The sequence below is a fragment of the Salvelinus sp. IW2-2015 genome, linkage group LG20 (genome assembly GCF_002910315.2).
Source record: "Salvelinus sp. IW2-2015 linkage group LG20, ASM291031v2, whole genome shotgun sequence".
Taxonomy (NCBI): Eukaryota; Metazoa; Chordata; class Actinopteri; order Salmoniformes; family Salmonidae; genus Salvelinus; species Salvelinus sp. IW2-2015.
The window spans coordinates 54,542,364-54,557,593 of NC_036860.1; the positions used below are offsets into that span (position 1 = coordinate 54,542,364).

At 42.4% G+C, this 15,230-nt stretch overlaps 1 protein-coding gene across 4 annotated transcripts in view; it reads right to left on the reverse strand.

Moving 5' to 3' along the window:
• LOC111981226 (bone morphogenetic protein 1) overlaps positions 1-14,866 on the reverse strand; it is a 61,916-nt gene extending 47,050 nt beyond the window's left edge. For 2 of the 4 annotated variants that reach the window (XM_024012400.2, XM_024012399.2), the window contains exons 1-7: positions 14,610-14,866; positions 7,272-7,385; positions 6,906-7,061; positions 6,517-6,634; positions 3,969-4,147; positions 3,751-3,856; positions 9-133 (exon numbers count right to left, since the gene is read on the reverse strand). In XM_024012400.2, coding sequence (XP_023868168.1) covers positions 9-133; positions 3,751-3,856; positions 3,969-4,147; positions 6,517-6,634; positions 6,906-7,061; positions 7,272-7,385; positions 14,610-14,748 — 937 coding nt within the window. In that variant the 5' untranslated portion in view covers positions 14,749-14,866. Of the gene's footprint in view, positions 1-8; positions 134-3,750; positions 3,857-3,968; positions 4,148-6,516; positions 6,675-6,905; positions 7,062-7,271; positions 7,386-8,838; positions 8,972-14,609 lie in introns of those variants that run through there. The other 2 variants (XM_024012401.2, XM_024012402.2) reach the window with 2 other exon arrangements.
• Positions 14,867-15,230: the final 364 nt, after the last annotated feature.

Genomic DNA, 15,230 nt, shown 5'->3' on the forward strand with positions numbered 1-15,230 from the left:
TGTCTTACGTGTACACTTGTAGAGTTTGCGAGCTTGTGTGATGTCCCCTTTGCTCAGCCTTGTCCTCTGGCCAATGGGTGGCCTGACTCCATTTACATCATAGCGAGGTAGAATGGTGTCTAAGAAAATGCCTCTGTGGTTCAGACACAAACACAAACACTAAGGGTCAATAAGAGAGACCTATACCTATTCTCTCTTTGCAGAACTGAAGTTTTCATTTGTATTAATGGACAAGAGGAAACTTTGGTTATACTGCGGAAATTCAAAACCATTCATCTTAGATATTACCATCATTAACAACAGTTCAATCGAGTACAGGCTTAACTGAATGAACAGCAAAGACGGAATGCAATATGACATTTTATTAAATAGTTTGGGGAATCTTCAGTGCCAGATGATGTGATGGCATCAAACCCCAAAACAGTTGCTGAAAAACAGCAAGTTACTGAATGAGGGTAAGTTGACATACAAATACATCCCAAGATTTGGTTGGTTGAGAGAGAGGAAGGTGATCATTGCCAGAGTGAACCCATGGGTTAAACAACAAGCGTGAGAAATGTGCATTATTGTGCCATGCTTATACAGATGTAGGATCTTAATTTGATCACTCCTTTGTTGCTCATATAATTTCCTGCACAGCAGGGAATGCAAATTTGAGGTTTCAAAAACACTTCACTCTGGTCAAGCTGTATATTTCAATAAAACATGGTGAAGGCCCAAAATTGCCAAAATGGCTGCAAATGTTTTACTTTTAAACTCGGACAAAACAGAGATGCTAGTTCTACGTCCAAATAAACAAAGATATCTGCTGTTTGATCTGACAAATAATCTGGATGGTTGTACAGTCGTCTCAAAGAAAAAATATTTGAAGAGCAGCTTTTCTCCATCATTGTAACATTTTGGACTTTTTGTCCCAAAATTATGCAGAAAAGCTAATCCATGCTTTTGTAACTTCAAGATTAGACTACTGCAATGCTCTACTCTCCAGCTACCCGGATAAGGCATAGAATTTCTAAGCAAACAGCTGGAGGCAGGGCTTTCTCCTATTGATCTATATTTGTATGTGTTTGGCAGTGGGCGGGGTTATATCCCGCCTGGTTGGTCCCATCCGAGGGTATCGTTGGACAATGTCCCCTGACCCAGTCTTCAGTATCTATGCTGCAATAGTCTATGTGCCGGGGGGGCTACGGTCAGTCTGTCCTATCTGGTGTAATTCTCCTGTCTTATCTGGTGTCCTGTGTGAACTTAAGTATACTCTGTTTGATTCTCCCATTGCGCTCTCGGAGGACCTGAGTAGGACCAGGCCTCAGGACTTCCTGGCCGTCCTCAGTCCACTTGGCTATGGTACACTGACGTGCTACATTGTCCCGGACACACACACACACACCTCTCTCTCCCTCTCTCCCGCCCGCTCGCCCTTTAATCCTGACGTGACCTGTTGCACCTTCTAAAACAACTTATTATCTGATCCTGCTTGTCATCTATGAACGTGTGGCCATGTACTCTCATAATCTCCACTGGGCACAGCCATATGAGGACTATCCACCCCTCAGAGCCTGGTTTCTTCCTAGGTTCCTGCCTTTCTATGGAGTTAGCCACCGTGCTTCTATAGTACATCTGCATTGCTTGCAGGCTGGGTTTCTGTATAAGCACTTTGTAACATCTGCTGACAACTGTGGTATAAGCGGGATAAACGCTTCCATTCTATACATACCTTGGAAATAATAGACATCCTTTGTGGAGTTCACTTTTCCAAGGTAATGTGCAGAACGGAGGCGTTTATCATGCTTAAACCAGAGAAAATAATACTAAAGCACACATTTACTGGCATCATTTTTTGTTGTTGTTGATATTTTCATTTTTATAAGCTTTCTCATCTTTCATTCGATTAGTTCAATATTAATTGACGTGACCCAGTCGTTCATTCTTTATGTTCCATTGCCATGCTGGTGGCAACGTTCTTATCCCTTGCTTGCTAGCTAGCCAACTAACTACGGCTAACACGGTCACAACCTCTTCACCCAGTATAACAGCAAAGTAGCTGCATTTGCGTTTGTTTAAAACGTTTTCTATCGACATTCATTTTGATACATCCATAACGATTAGCTGATGATGCCCGATTAGCTAGAAAGGTTTGCCTTCTCGTCAGGATACTCATCAACAATGACTGTTAATTACGAGGAGATAGCATTGCAAACTAGAAACATGTGTGAGGATTTGACAGCATAGCGACAGCAGGTTCATCACTCACCTCGTTAGGTCATCAGATGCTCCCCAAAAAATATGTCTCTGCAAAAACAAATCAATGCTACCTAGCTACATTTCTTCCTCGTTGGACCTGCGTTTACAATGTATCCTATTTCAGTTTCTGTGGTTGTTGATTTAGCTTTCTGTAAGTACAGTCTGCATGTGTAGGCTCATATTGCATCATGATTACGAGGAGTCACGATATCTTTTCCAACTGTCCCATTATTTGGTTTTAAAGTCCATTCTAGAATGCCCTTCTAGCCAATCAGAAACAAGTTTTCAACAATGCTGTGGTTTAACATCCACATAATAATTCACATTTCCTGTTGCTGCAGGATTTCCTGCTGTAGCAAACTGGCTCAAATTAATATCCTACATCTGTAGGCTAAGGTAAATAGGTGAATCACATTCCGCACATGGCTATTAGGAAAGAGGAGAAGAAACAAGACGCTATGCTGATGATGATACGTTTGTATTCATTCCCACTACGCCTGTAGAATAGGAAACAAAGTTAATTATGTTGTGCTTACTGGATGAAGTTAAATGATCATTCAGACCAGCCTTCCTGATTGAACTTTCATAAACTACATTTCCACTGGAAACGCAGTCATGAGTTGGGACAGCTGAGGCGCAAGCCATAATAAGATATTTTCACATGGGGTTCCTGTTTGACACTTTACTACTTTATTGAACTCCCTTTCTGTCCCTCAGCAGCCAGTTAGGGAGCTCACCATCACCCAGTTCCCATGGCGATGCACCCTTGAATGGCAGGCATGTGCAAACAGAGTGTTCTGAATGAGGGCTTTAGGCTGTGCCAAAGGGCTCTGTGGAGCCCAGCCCTGAATGCAAGAGAACAATGCCACTCCAGCCTAGATTGTCACATACAAAGACCCAACTGGCAGCCCTATATTTACCCTGGCCCGCCTCCACGACCCTGGCCTGCAAAGTGTTGGTGGAGGTAAAAAAGTAAAACACAGAAAAAGCAACAGGGTAACAACATGCACGAGACTGAAATGAAAAGACGTCTGTCTTCTGTGAAATCATTCCAATCAGGACCCAATCCCCATGGCTTCCCGTGGTTATTTGCAGGATAACTATGTGCAAAGTGTTAGTTTTGCTGGAAGACAACCAGTTCCTGACAGTGACATTGTTATTCAAACACGTATACTAATAAGAGGATTCATCATGCACAGGGGGGGGGTCTTGGGGGATATAAAAAAAGAGAAGCTAATATGATCAATTTACATAGCTTAATAAATGCCACTATTCATTTATTGTATATCAGACAACTAATATACAGATTCTTTGGAGATGCTTTACTGCATAAAATTTATATTTGACCTGACTAGAATATGTCAGGGGAAAAGCAAAGTACTTGTTGGAATAATACTCAACTGAAGGTCAGAATACGTTACATGTTGATCCTAAGGAGTTGAATGTCCAACCAGACAGTACCTAATGAACCAAACAGAGCATATAATTAATCAGTTGCTTTGTACCAACCTTGAAAAGGTATTCCGTGCGTAATGCATGATGCTGTCAAAGTCGTACACTTCCCCAAGAGAGTCCACCTCCCCTGGCTCCATCTTCAGGAAGTTATACTCTTGACCTGGGACAAATGGGAAGAATCAAGATTTGACCTGTCAGACTAAAATCAGGTATTATTCAATAATTTGACTAAACAGGCAGGCAGACAGACAGAGAGAAAGAGAGAGACTTACCTGCCTGGATGTTATCTCTGATAATACTGACATGCTCATCGCGGTCGGGACGTGTATGCTCGTGCCAGAAGCCGATCACGTGGCCCAGTTCATGCACAACGATCCCAAACTTGTCACAGTTCTTTCCTATGGAGATGGCCTGGGGACCTCCGCCCCTCCTGCCCACGTAGGAGCAACACCTGCAGAGGGAGACACAGTCTTTCAGGGGGATATGCGCTTGGGAGACAGTGGGCCTTTTCCCACAGATTGTGCTTGATTAACATTTACTTCAGTCAATTCAGCACACATAATACCTTGTTATTACATTTATTGAATTGAAAAATTACCCATTGATTTGTACTCATTTATTTTCTTTCAGTTCATAAGTTGACTCTAATTTGTYCCCTGAATTGACTGAATGAAAATGGATTTGACCGTTTACCCCGCACACTTCAATAACCCAGTATGGTCAAACTCTGCAACTGGAGAAATACAATACAGCTCTAGCTCTATGGTCAGTCACACATGAAAACCAAGCCCAGATTTAGAAACTGACCAAAGACTTTGCTCTGAGGCAATGTTCCAGGTATTCTTTTTTTGTCACATGCAATTTGTGACGATCTCAGCTRGTTTTGGAGCAAGGGGGGAAACGTGGCTATAGGAGGCGCAAAAACACTCAAAAACACACATACAGTAACAGGTTGAAAAAAATTGCACAGCACATGCAGGCAACACACACTTTGTTTAAAAAAAATGTTTATCCTTTATTTAACGAGCGGTCACATTGAGATTTACAACTCTTCTACAAGTCAGCCTTGGCCAAAAAAACAGTGTACTTACACACTGTCTAGAATCAAATCCCCTGTGTACAACAACTATCTTACAGCCTTGCTCCCAGTCTTTGCTTTCTTTCTTTTTCAAAAGGAGAACAGAATTTGTGAAATGACAGGAGCAGAGAAGCAGGGAGAAAGAGCAGCGGAATGAGAAATTCATAGGGCTGATGAAGGGATTGAACTGGCATCTGTATGTGGTTCCGAGGATGAGAGTGTTACTGCTAGACTATACATTTGTAGCCAGTCCTAATCTGTTTTAAGCAGAAGAATATGAGAGAAGGGCAATTAGTCCTGCAGTGTGAAGTATGAACCCTGTCTGAATGGCAGACATTGTGAAAAGGTTTAAGGTCAATGTGGAGGCATGTAGTTGCTGCTCATGGAGATAATCACCAGGTTTGAAACCACAGGAGCTGAAGATATAGGCTAAAATGACAGTGAAGCATTCCTGCCTGAAGTGCATTCTTTTGCATAGTAAAAACATATATTTTGTGTCAAAGACAGCTTAGAAGGCCACAACCCAGAAGCAACTGGCAATGTTCTGTGGGATGGAGCTGTACTGATGAAAATCAGGAGAGAGCTGTAATTTACCAGCAGGTGGGCATAAAGGACTTCTAAGTAGTAGGTGCATGCATTGAGCTTTCCTGGAGAAACAAGAGAAGATTTGGTATCCTAATAGACGGGTTGGTTGTTTAGCAACAAAACCGACGTAGGCGCAACTATGGGACAAAACAGACAGAGTTGGCTTAGGTTGTTGACAACATGTACACTATATTTGGATGCAGTCTATCACAGTGCCATCCGTTTTGTCACCAAAGCCCCATATACTACCCACCACTGCGACCTGTACACTCTCGTTGGCTGGCCCTCGCTTCATATTCGTCGCCAAACCCACTGGCTCCAGGTCATCTACAAGTCTTTGCTAGGTAAATCCCYGCCTTATCGCAGCTCACTGGTCACCATAGCAGCACCCACCCGTAGCACGCGCCCCAGCAGGTATATCTCACTGGTCACCCCCAAAGCCAATTCCTCCTTCGGCCGCCTTTCCTTCCAGTTCTCTGCTGCCAATGACTGGAACGAACTGCAAAAATCACTGAAGCTGGACACATATCTCCCTCACTAGCTTTAAGCACCAGCTGTCAGAGCAGCTCACAGATCACTGCACCTGTACATAGCTCATCTGTAAATAGCCCATCCAACTACCTCATCCCCATACTGTATTTATTTATCTTGCTCCTTTGCACCCCAGTATCTCTATTTGCACATTCATCTTCTGCACATCTACCATTCCAATGTTTAATTGCTATATTGTAATTATTTCGCCACCATTTATTGCCTTACCTCCCTTATCTTACCTAATTTGCACACAATGTATATATACTTTTTTWAAAGGTGAAATAAATAAATAAATAATGTCGTCTCCAATATTTATTGAAAACATATGAGAACTTACACAATGAGAACTTGTTGTCTCTCAAATACATCGTTACAGTTGTTGGTTAACTAGCTAGCGAATTTAGACCATATTAGCATCGACGTTAGATCAGTGAAAATAACAAGATAAAACTAGCTGAAACGAGTCACTTAAAATTCCCCACATCGCAGTTTCTTGTCATTGTTGCTATCTATCTGGCCATCTAGAATCACAACCTTCTGCTGCATTGAAGAATGCTCTTCATTTTGGTGACGTTCTCAGCTAACCCGTCTATAGCCTATTGCAACAATGGCCTGGCACTCACCCGCACGGCCGGTAGGTGAAGACTATGTAGCTCTCCTCCGTTGTCCTCTCAATGAAGGTCACGCACGTGTGCTTCTCCCAGTGACGCATGGCCTGACGGAATATCGCTCGCTGGCTGCCTAAAAGGGAGGGTGGTCCTTCAAGTGCCCTAATCAAGGACTGCACTGAGAGTCTCAGTGGATTGAATTACTGATGTCGTACATTAGTAGACAACTTATATGATTGAACATCAAAGGCAAACAAATAATGATTTATTCTCTATAATGTTACAAAGTTATGGTATGTAGCTATACTGTAGATATATACAGACTGAGAGACGTTAACAATTAATGAAGCATCTGAAAATCAAGTCAATTTAAGGTCTTTCTCTATCTCCTAGTCAGAACTCACCACTGAAATTCCCACTGATTACATATGGAATGACCCCATCTGGCCACACCCGCTCTGGTCTGGAGGTGGCAGCCCTCCTCCTGCGACGAAAGCCCTGCCCATGGCTGTCTGGAGACATGTCATTCCTACTGCTCTCACTGGACAACGAACCATTCACTGGAACAAACACATGCAAACAGATATGTAATTCATGCAGGGTTGAGGTCATTCAATCAATTTTAACTCAGTCCCTTCAGAAAACAAATGTAACCCCTCATTTAAAATTCATACATGGTTTTGCAACTCAGATGGCAGTCACATGTGAACACACCCTAAATTGACCCCAATTGTGAATCCTCCATGTCCAGCATGGCTCCTGTACTGTACCTGCATCTGTGTCGTTGAAGGTCTGGATGGACCTCTGAATAACATCCAGAATGCGGTCCACCTTAAACATACGCAGGTCTTCCTCATCCAAAGCAATGTCTCCCAGGAAGGCAGCTAGAGCAGACACACAGACACAACCAAGAATTCATCCTGCAGCTGAAACATTGTTTTTAATGCGATTCACAGTTGGCAAAAAAGTTTGCAAAACTAGAGAGATACTTATTTAGACAGGCAATCAAGAAGACAGAGATGGAAAAAGTGAAAGGGAGACAACTACTGTTTTTGGTAAACCTTTATTTGTACTGAAATATATAGCTACACAGTACTTGGGAGAAACTGGAAGTAAATGTGGGAATCTGGTATATTAAAAACATAAACGTATCTACAGCCACTCGGCATGGTACGCATTTGAATTCAGCTGACAGTATATCACCTACTGCTGCTGCAGTGCTTTGGGGTATGTTATGCTTAGGTCCCTCATTTTTGACATGTGTGAAGCTATGCAGTAAGGCCCACACCCTGCCTGTTGGCTGTGGTGTGTGAGCTAATGTTTGACTGGTGCTTCCCTCTCCCCCAATGGGAGGCCCTTAGGGCTCGGTTAGCCTACTGTTTGACAAGCACACACAGCTCCTGCATACTGTATGCACTGCAAAATAACCCTCACATACCCACTAACTGTCACGTGTGTGCGCGCATACAGTGCATTCATACTGAAACAGAGATGCCCAATAGAACACAATTATACTGAACAAAAATATCAAACGCAACATGCAACAATTTCAACGATTTTATAAAGTTACCCTAATCTATGGATTTCACATGACTGGGCAGCGGTGCAGCCAGCGGTGCAGCGGTGCGGCCTTGGAGGGCATAGGCCCACCCACTTGGCAGCCAGGCCCGCCCACTGGGGAGAATGAGACAATCAGAATGAGTTTTTCCCCACAAAATGGCTTTATTACAGACAGAAATACTGCTCAGCACCGATCCCGCAGGTGAAGAAGCCAAATGTGGAGGTCCTTGCGTGGTTACACGTGGTCTGCGAATATGAGGCCAATTGGACATACTGCCAAATTCTCTGAAATGGCATTGGTAGAGAAAAAATATATATATTATCTGGCAACAGCTCTGGTTGACATTCCTGCAGTCAGAATGTCAATTGCACTCTCCCTCAAAACTTGAGACATCTGTGGCATTGTGTTGTGTGACAAAACTGCACATTTTAAAGTGGCTTTTTATTGTCCCCAGCACAAGGTGCACCTGTGTAATAACCATGCAGTTTAATCAGCTTCTTGATATGCCACACCTGTCAGGTGGATGGATTATCTTGGCAAAGGAGAAATGCTCACTAACAGGGATGTGAACAAATTTGTGCACAAAACCTGAGAGAAATAAGCTGTTTGTGTATATGGAACATTTCTGAGATTTTTCATTTCAGCTGATGAAACACTTTACATAGTGTGTTTATATTTTTGTTCAGTGTACATAAAGGGGTTGAAATAGACGTGCTTTCTGAATCTGGACCCTTTTCCCCCATGACATACAGTAATCTAATCAACCCCACACAAACCTTATGGTCATGTTCCAATACCCATACTACCACATAGATCGGCATGATGGTGTGCAGCAGTGTGCAGATGTAGAGCTGAGAGGCCAAACTCTTTGAATACCCAGACAGGCTGCTACTTGTCAGTTAGAGTAACCTGTCAAAGCATAACAATCGGAAGGCTTAATTAGCACAGTGAGTTGAGAGAAATTGATCAGAAAACAGGTTCAATTCAACCTGCCATGAAAAATTGAACCTTTAGAGCCACACAGTGTGAGATGCATGACATATAGATTGGCAAATGTCAGATATGATACTCAGAATTCATAATTAAGTAGTCAAAGCAATTTGGAAAAGTAGATGCCTCCTGGGAATTTGCTGACTTCTGTCCAGAGGCCCACCCACTAGTGGGATTGATCTAGTGGGATTGATCTACACTCTGCCTTTTTCTCCCTTTTCCCTTGTGGCTACCCTCACTCTGTGACATTTTCAAATAAGGTCCATGGAAAATTAGCACTCCAAAATACTAACCTAAATGACAGAGTGAAAAGAAGGAAGCCTGTACAGAATCAAAATATTCTAAAACATGCAACAAGGCACTTAAATTATACTGCCAAAAAATGTGCTAAACAATTTACTTTTGTCCTGAATACAAAGCATTATGTTTGGCGGAAAAAAATATCACTGAGTACCACTCTTCATATTTTCAAGCATGGTGGTGGCTGCATCATGTTAAGGGTATGCTTGTCATCGGCAAGGACTAGAGAGATGTTTTATTAATAAAAATAAACAAAATACAGCTATAAGTACAGGCAAAATCCTAGAGGAAGACCTGGTTTAGTCTGCTTTCCAACAGACACTGGGAGACAAATTCACCTTTCAGCAGGACAATAACCTAAAATACAAGGCCAAATCTACGCTGGAGTTGCAGGAAATTAAAAACGTGTAGTGTATTTGAGGTTTGAAAAGCTTTTGAAGTTTGCCATTTCCATTTTTAAAYGGGGTTTATAAGGGTTTGTATAAATGTATAAACCCCTACAAAAATGTCCATTAATTATAATCCACATAATAATTCACATTTCCTGTTGCTGCAGGATTATTTTCTTGCTGTAACAATCTGGCTCAAATTAAGACCCTACATCTGTACATGGGTGATGATGCACCACTTCATGGGGCAAGGGAAAAGTAAATTATGGAGAAGGGAACCACCAAATCCTGAGTCTAAGTAACCCTAACTAAGTACTTTGGCAATAAGCCCTGGTTGTCCCTGCCTTTGAAGCAAAGTCATTCATGCAAAGAGTGACTGTAAATGACTGCAGACCTAGGCCTACAGTGCTCAGCACATGCCTTGCAGCCAGTGGGATTTCACCGGCTTCCAACCGAGGACTACTCTGTCATGGCCTCAATGACCTCGGGTCTCCAGGCAACGGAGAGACGGATAGAAGGAAGAGAACAGAGATGATATTAGGGGGGAGAGGATAGAAGGGAACAGGACAAAAGAGGAAATAAAGAATGGAGAGGGAAAAGTAAATATGGGGAAGGTTGGGTGGGTGGAGAGAAGATGAGAGTAACGTGATATAAAAGAGGTAGAGGAAAGGGAAGAAAAGAGGGGAGTTGAGAGATGTGGGGAACCAGATAGTTGAACACAATTGTAAACTGGGTCTCCAAGAAGAGGGAGCCTATTCAGTGCCCCACCAATGTATTATTAAATATAAATAAAAAGCATCGAAGTGGATCACAATGGTGCTGTGACCCGAGTTTGATCTATTGATGTCTAGTCTGTTAGCTAATTGGGTCATTGTGAAGAGGAGGAAGAGGCCAAAGGGCATTGAAGTATGATGGAGGGGGTTCAGTGAACCACGCTCACGTGATGAGTAACCTTGCCTGAGTGTTAATTTTCTGAGCAAGCTCAGTGGATTAATACAACCTCAGATGACCTGAGTTCAAACTAGGTTAGCGGTTACCGAGATTTACCTAAATGTACCGCCTAAAACCACTCCCTTTTCCCAGGATAAATAACTGGGAGAAACCGATAAATTGTAACAAAATATTAGAAATGATTTATATGAACATGACGTGAAATGGAACTGTTAAATGATATGCAATGTCTAAATCTGGATTCTCTACGGCCTTCTCTCTGGTCACTGCATGTTCAAGGCTCAGGGTGGGGACCGACAGCCAATCTCAGTCTGTAGACCTATCATCTCATCATGATAACTTTTTATTGTGACAGGTGGACATACATTTGCTGCAGCATAGCCTATGCCACAGTAGTATAGTAGTATAATGACCAAATGTGAGTCTAATTTACACATCTCTATCTGGCTTTCAGGGTCACCTAATTTTTTTCTTGTAAATATATGTTTTTTATTTTGTATTGCAGCTGCAGAGAGTGCAAGAGCGAGCACTCTCTTGCAGTCTTTCTCTCTCTCCATCAATTCCATTCAAATTGCTTCCAAAATAGATCATCCTGTTCAAGATTGATTTATAGCCCTATATATACAGTGGCAAGAAAAAGTATGTGAACCCTTTGGAAATACCTGGATTTCTGCATAAATTGGTCATAAAATTTGATCTGATCTTCATCTAAGTCACAACAAGACAAACACAGTCTGCTTAAAATAATAACACACAAACAATTATATGTTTTCATGTCTTTATTGAACACACCATGTAAACATTCACAGTGTAGGGTGAGAAAAGTATGTGAACTCTTGGATTTAATAACTGGTTGACCCTCCTTTGGCAGCAATAAACTCAACCAAACATTTTCTGTAGTTGCGGATCAGACCTGCACAATGGCCAGGAGGAATTTTGGACCATTCCTCTTTACAAAACTGTTTCAGTTCAGCAATATTCTTAGGATGTCTGGTGTGAACTGCTCTCGAGGTCATGCCACAGCATTTTAAATCGGGTTAAGGTCAGGACTCTGATTGGGCCACTCCGGAAGTCGTACTTTCTTCTGTTCAAGCCATTCTGTTGTTGATTTACTTTGTGTTTTGGGTCATTGCCCTGTTGCATCACCCAACTTCTTTTGAGCTTCAATTGGCGAACAGATAGCCTTACATTATCCTGAAAAATGTCTTGATAAACTTGGGAATTCATTTTTCGTCGATGATAGCAAGCTGTCCAGGCCCTGAGGCAGCAAAGCAGCCCCAAACCATGATGCTCTCTCGACCATACTTTACAGTTGGGACGAGGTTTTGATGTTGGTGTTTTGTGCCTTTTTCTCTCCACGCCCTAGCCGGCTCAAMATTTTTCCTTGCCCCAGTTGGCTAGGCAGGYGCCCATCCCACGTCAGGCCTCAGCCGGATTGCCAGGTTTTTATGCCTCAGCCGGCTCATCAGGCTCCCATGTCTCAGCCGGCTCATCAGACTCCCACGTCCCAGCGGGCTCATCAGGCTCCCTCGCCCCGACCGGCTGGTTCAGCGCCCATGCCTCGGCCGGCCCGTCAGGCCGGGCGGCGCCCCTAGTGGGGGCGGTACTGTCACGCCTGCTCCCGTTCTCCTTCCTTGGCGCTCGAGGGCGTCAGGCTGCCCTGCATTACGCACTTCTGCCACCATCATTACGCACACCTGCTCCCCTCGTCACACGCATCAGCGATTCATAACACTTACCTGAACTCACTCACCTGTGTTTATTTCCTCCCCTATATCTGTCTGTTCCCGAGGTTGTCCCCCGCTTCAGCATTATTGTCGTCATGTTGTTTTGTTCCCCCTGTTCTGACGCTGTTCCTGTCCTGTTCCTTGTCTGTGCTTGATTACATGTTCACTCTCCGTTCCTGCTTCTCATCATCAGCATCGGTTCTTACAGAAAGAGGTAGGCAGGCTAATAACATTAGAGGAAATATTCTTAAAAATTATAACTAAATTCCCTATACTTTGTAGGACACATGGTGCTGCACCAGAATGTTCTCTCTACTTTATCATGGTTTGAACGAGGTGCCTAATTCCAGTCCATATAATACAGTATAATACAATACAGTACAGTAATACAGTTCACACTAAAAAACGATTAGCCTGCTGGAGCTTGTTTCATTTATTTACCCAAGAGAACATAGCTGCATCATTGTGCTTTTAATGTTTTATTTTCGTGCTTGAATTTTTGATTAAAACTCTATTCAAATCCAGACACAGGGCTATTTATATCCTTTAAATGCTTTTGAATGACACTTTCGGTTTTGGTGGGAAATACCGGGTTAGTGATTTATTCTCGGGATGGATCATTTGTAAAATACCGGGAAAATATTCAACCCCTAGTTCAAACCCAGGTGGTCACAGATACATATAGCATTGTGGATAACAGTCATCTGGCTGAGCAGAACCTTTTTCAAAATGAAGTACCTTGTTACATACCCTAGAGTCCTGTGTGTTTAAATTGATTGATTCAATTAAAGGGACATTTCACCTTAGCTCTATATTAAGAACATCAAGACTTTGTCATAAACATTAAAAAAGTGCTCACCACAAGCTAGAACGAGCGCATTTTAATTTCACCGGTAGAATCAGGAAGTTTCGACTTCCTATGTATTAGTCTGCTTATAGTGTACCACAAGGTCCTGCATTCATAGCAAATGCACAATGCATGACAGGGCCAGAGCAGGAAGCACCCCCCCACGCTGAGCTGTAGTCTTTCAGAGGCTGAGAAAAAATGTGGCACCTTGTACATCTAACAATGAATATGCCGATAGGAACATCGCTGGAAATGTCCAATGGCTCTATCGAACAAGGACAACCATATAAAGTATACACGGACACAAATGTATAGAACGATTATCATAACATAGAGGCTTTGTGAAATGCCACAAAGCAGGACTACTTTAATTTTCAGATCTCAACCACTCTGTCAAAACACCGGATGAGGTCATCGGGTGTATAATTCGGTGCGCGAAACCCAGACATGACTTCTTGGTGGCCAATATGTGTGAAACAGATCTCACTGACCTAGAGGTGCCTTGGACACGATCAAAACAAACCCAGAGTCATAGGTGAAATATCCCTTTAAGGCTTTGTCCCTTGTTTTGACTCTATCATCTCTTGCACCCAATTGACATGTTCCATGTCTATTCTTTAAAACTGTTTCATAGCTATTCCAGCCTCCAATTTGCAGTAGCTTAAGTACAATGTTATGTCTTATATATATATATATATATATATATATACAGGTTTTAGGACCACATTTTGTGCCCAATGTTGTTTAGCACTCCTAGATTCATCAAAAGTCCATATCCTCTGTTTTGAATATTTTTCATCATGCCCCCACTTGACATGTTCCATGGCTATTCTATTCAAGTCTTCCATAGCTCTATTCCAACCTCCTACATACACTACAGAAGGTAAAACAGGATAAATGATCTTCACATAACAGAGAACATTGAATTGTATTGAAGCAAGCTCAAAGTGATGCTTGATTGATTAATGGACAAAGGCTTTTCAGCCCCGTCTGGATTTGACAGCTGTCTGTGTGTTCCATACAATACCCCTAACCCACCGCTGTGGAACAATGCCCCGGCGCACCATGCACGATATGGTTGGCCTTGGCCTCGAGTTTATTATCATTTCTACCATAATTGATTTCGGTAACTTTACACGCTGTTGCTATACTATGTAAGTGATGTGCATCACCTTCGAGCGGCGCGCTTGTGAAAACAAGTTAAACTCATAACTCATTGCCTGTCCCTTTAAATCAACCATCACTTTGGTCTTGCCTAATGTGCAGTCTTATCTATAAAGGGAATCCAGATAAAGCAAACTATAATTAATTATCCCATATAATATGAAACATAGTAACATTACCAGCTTTGCAGGGATCTTTGTAGTCGATTACTTCTGGGGCGCTTAGGTCAATGAAGTTACTTGTTTCCACATCCAAATCAACCGTAAGTAAAACGCGGAGACCTGATAGCAGTAACAAATAGCTCGGCATAAAAGTCATATTTTGAAGTTAACAAAAGCAGAGTTTTGGAAAATGAAAAGGAAAGAAAAGAAAGGAAAGGCGGGTAGACAGAGAGGATTTGGGGAAACGCAATCTTTTTTTTGAGGGCGGGTTTATACACACGGTGCTGCCTCTCCACAATGTCTTTATTCTAGATCAGTGATTCGCTAACATACCCGGGCGCCAGGCCAACATCCCATAGAAAAGCTTACAAACTTAGCACACTGGAGGTCGTGACACAAAGCTGCACCCTGGTCACCAACACAGGCCAATTCAGTCTTTTTTAAATCAACACAATTTTGTAGTGCAATCTTGTTGTAAGCTAGACTTGTAAAATGCCTATTTTTATGTATGAACCCATACAGGATGTTGGTTTAGTCATCRGGGTTTATAGCCTAGGGGCCGGATGGGCCGGATGTATGGGGTTAGGATTTAGAAGGGGTGTTAGGGGTAAATTGGAGTTTAGGGTTTAAAAATGATCC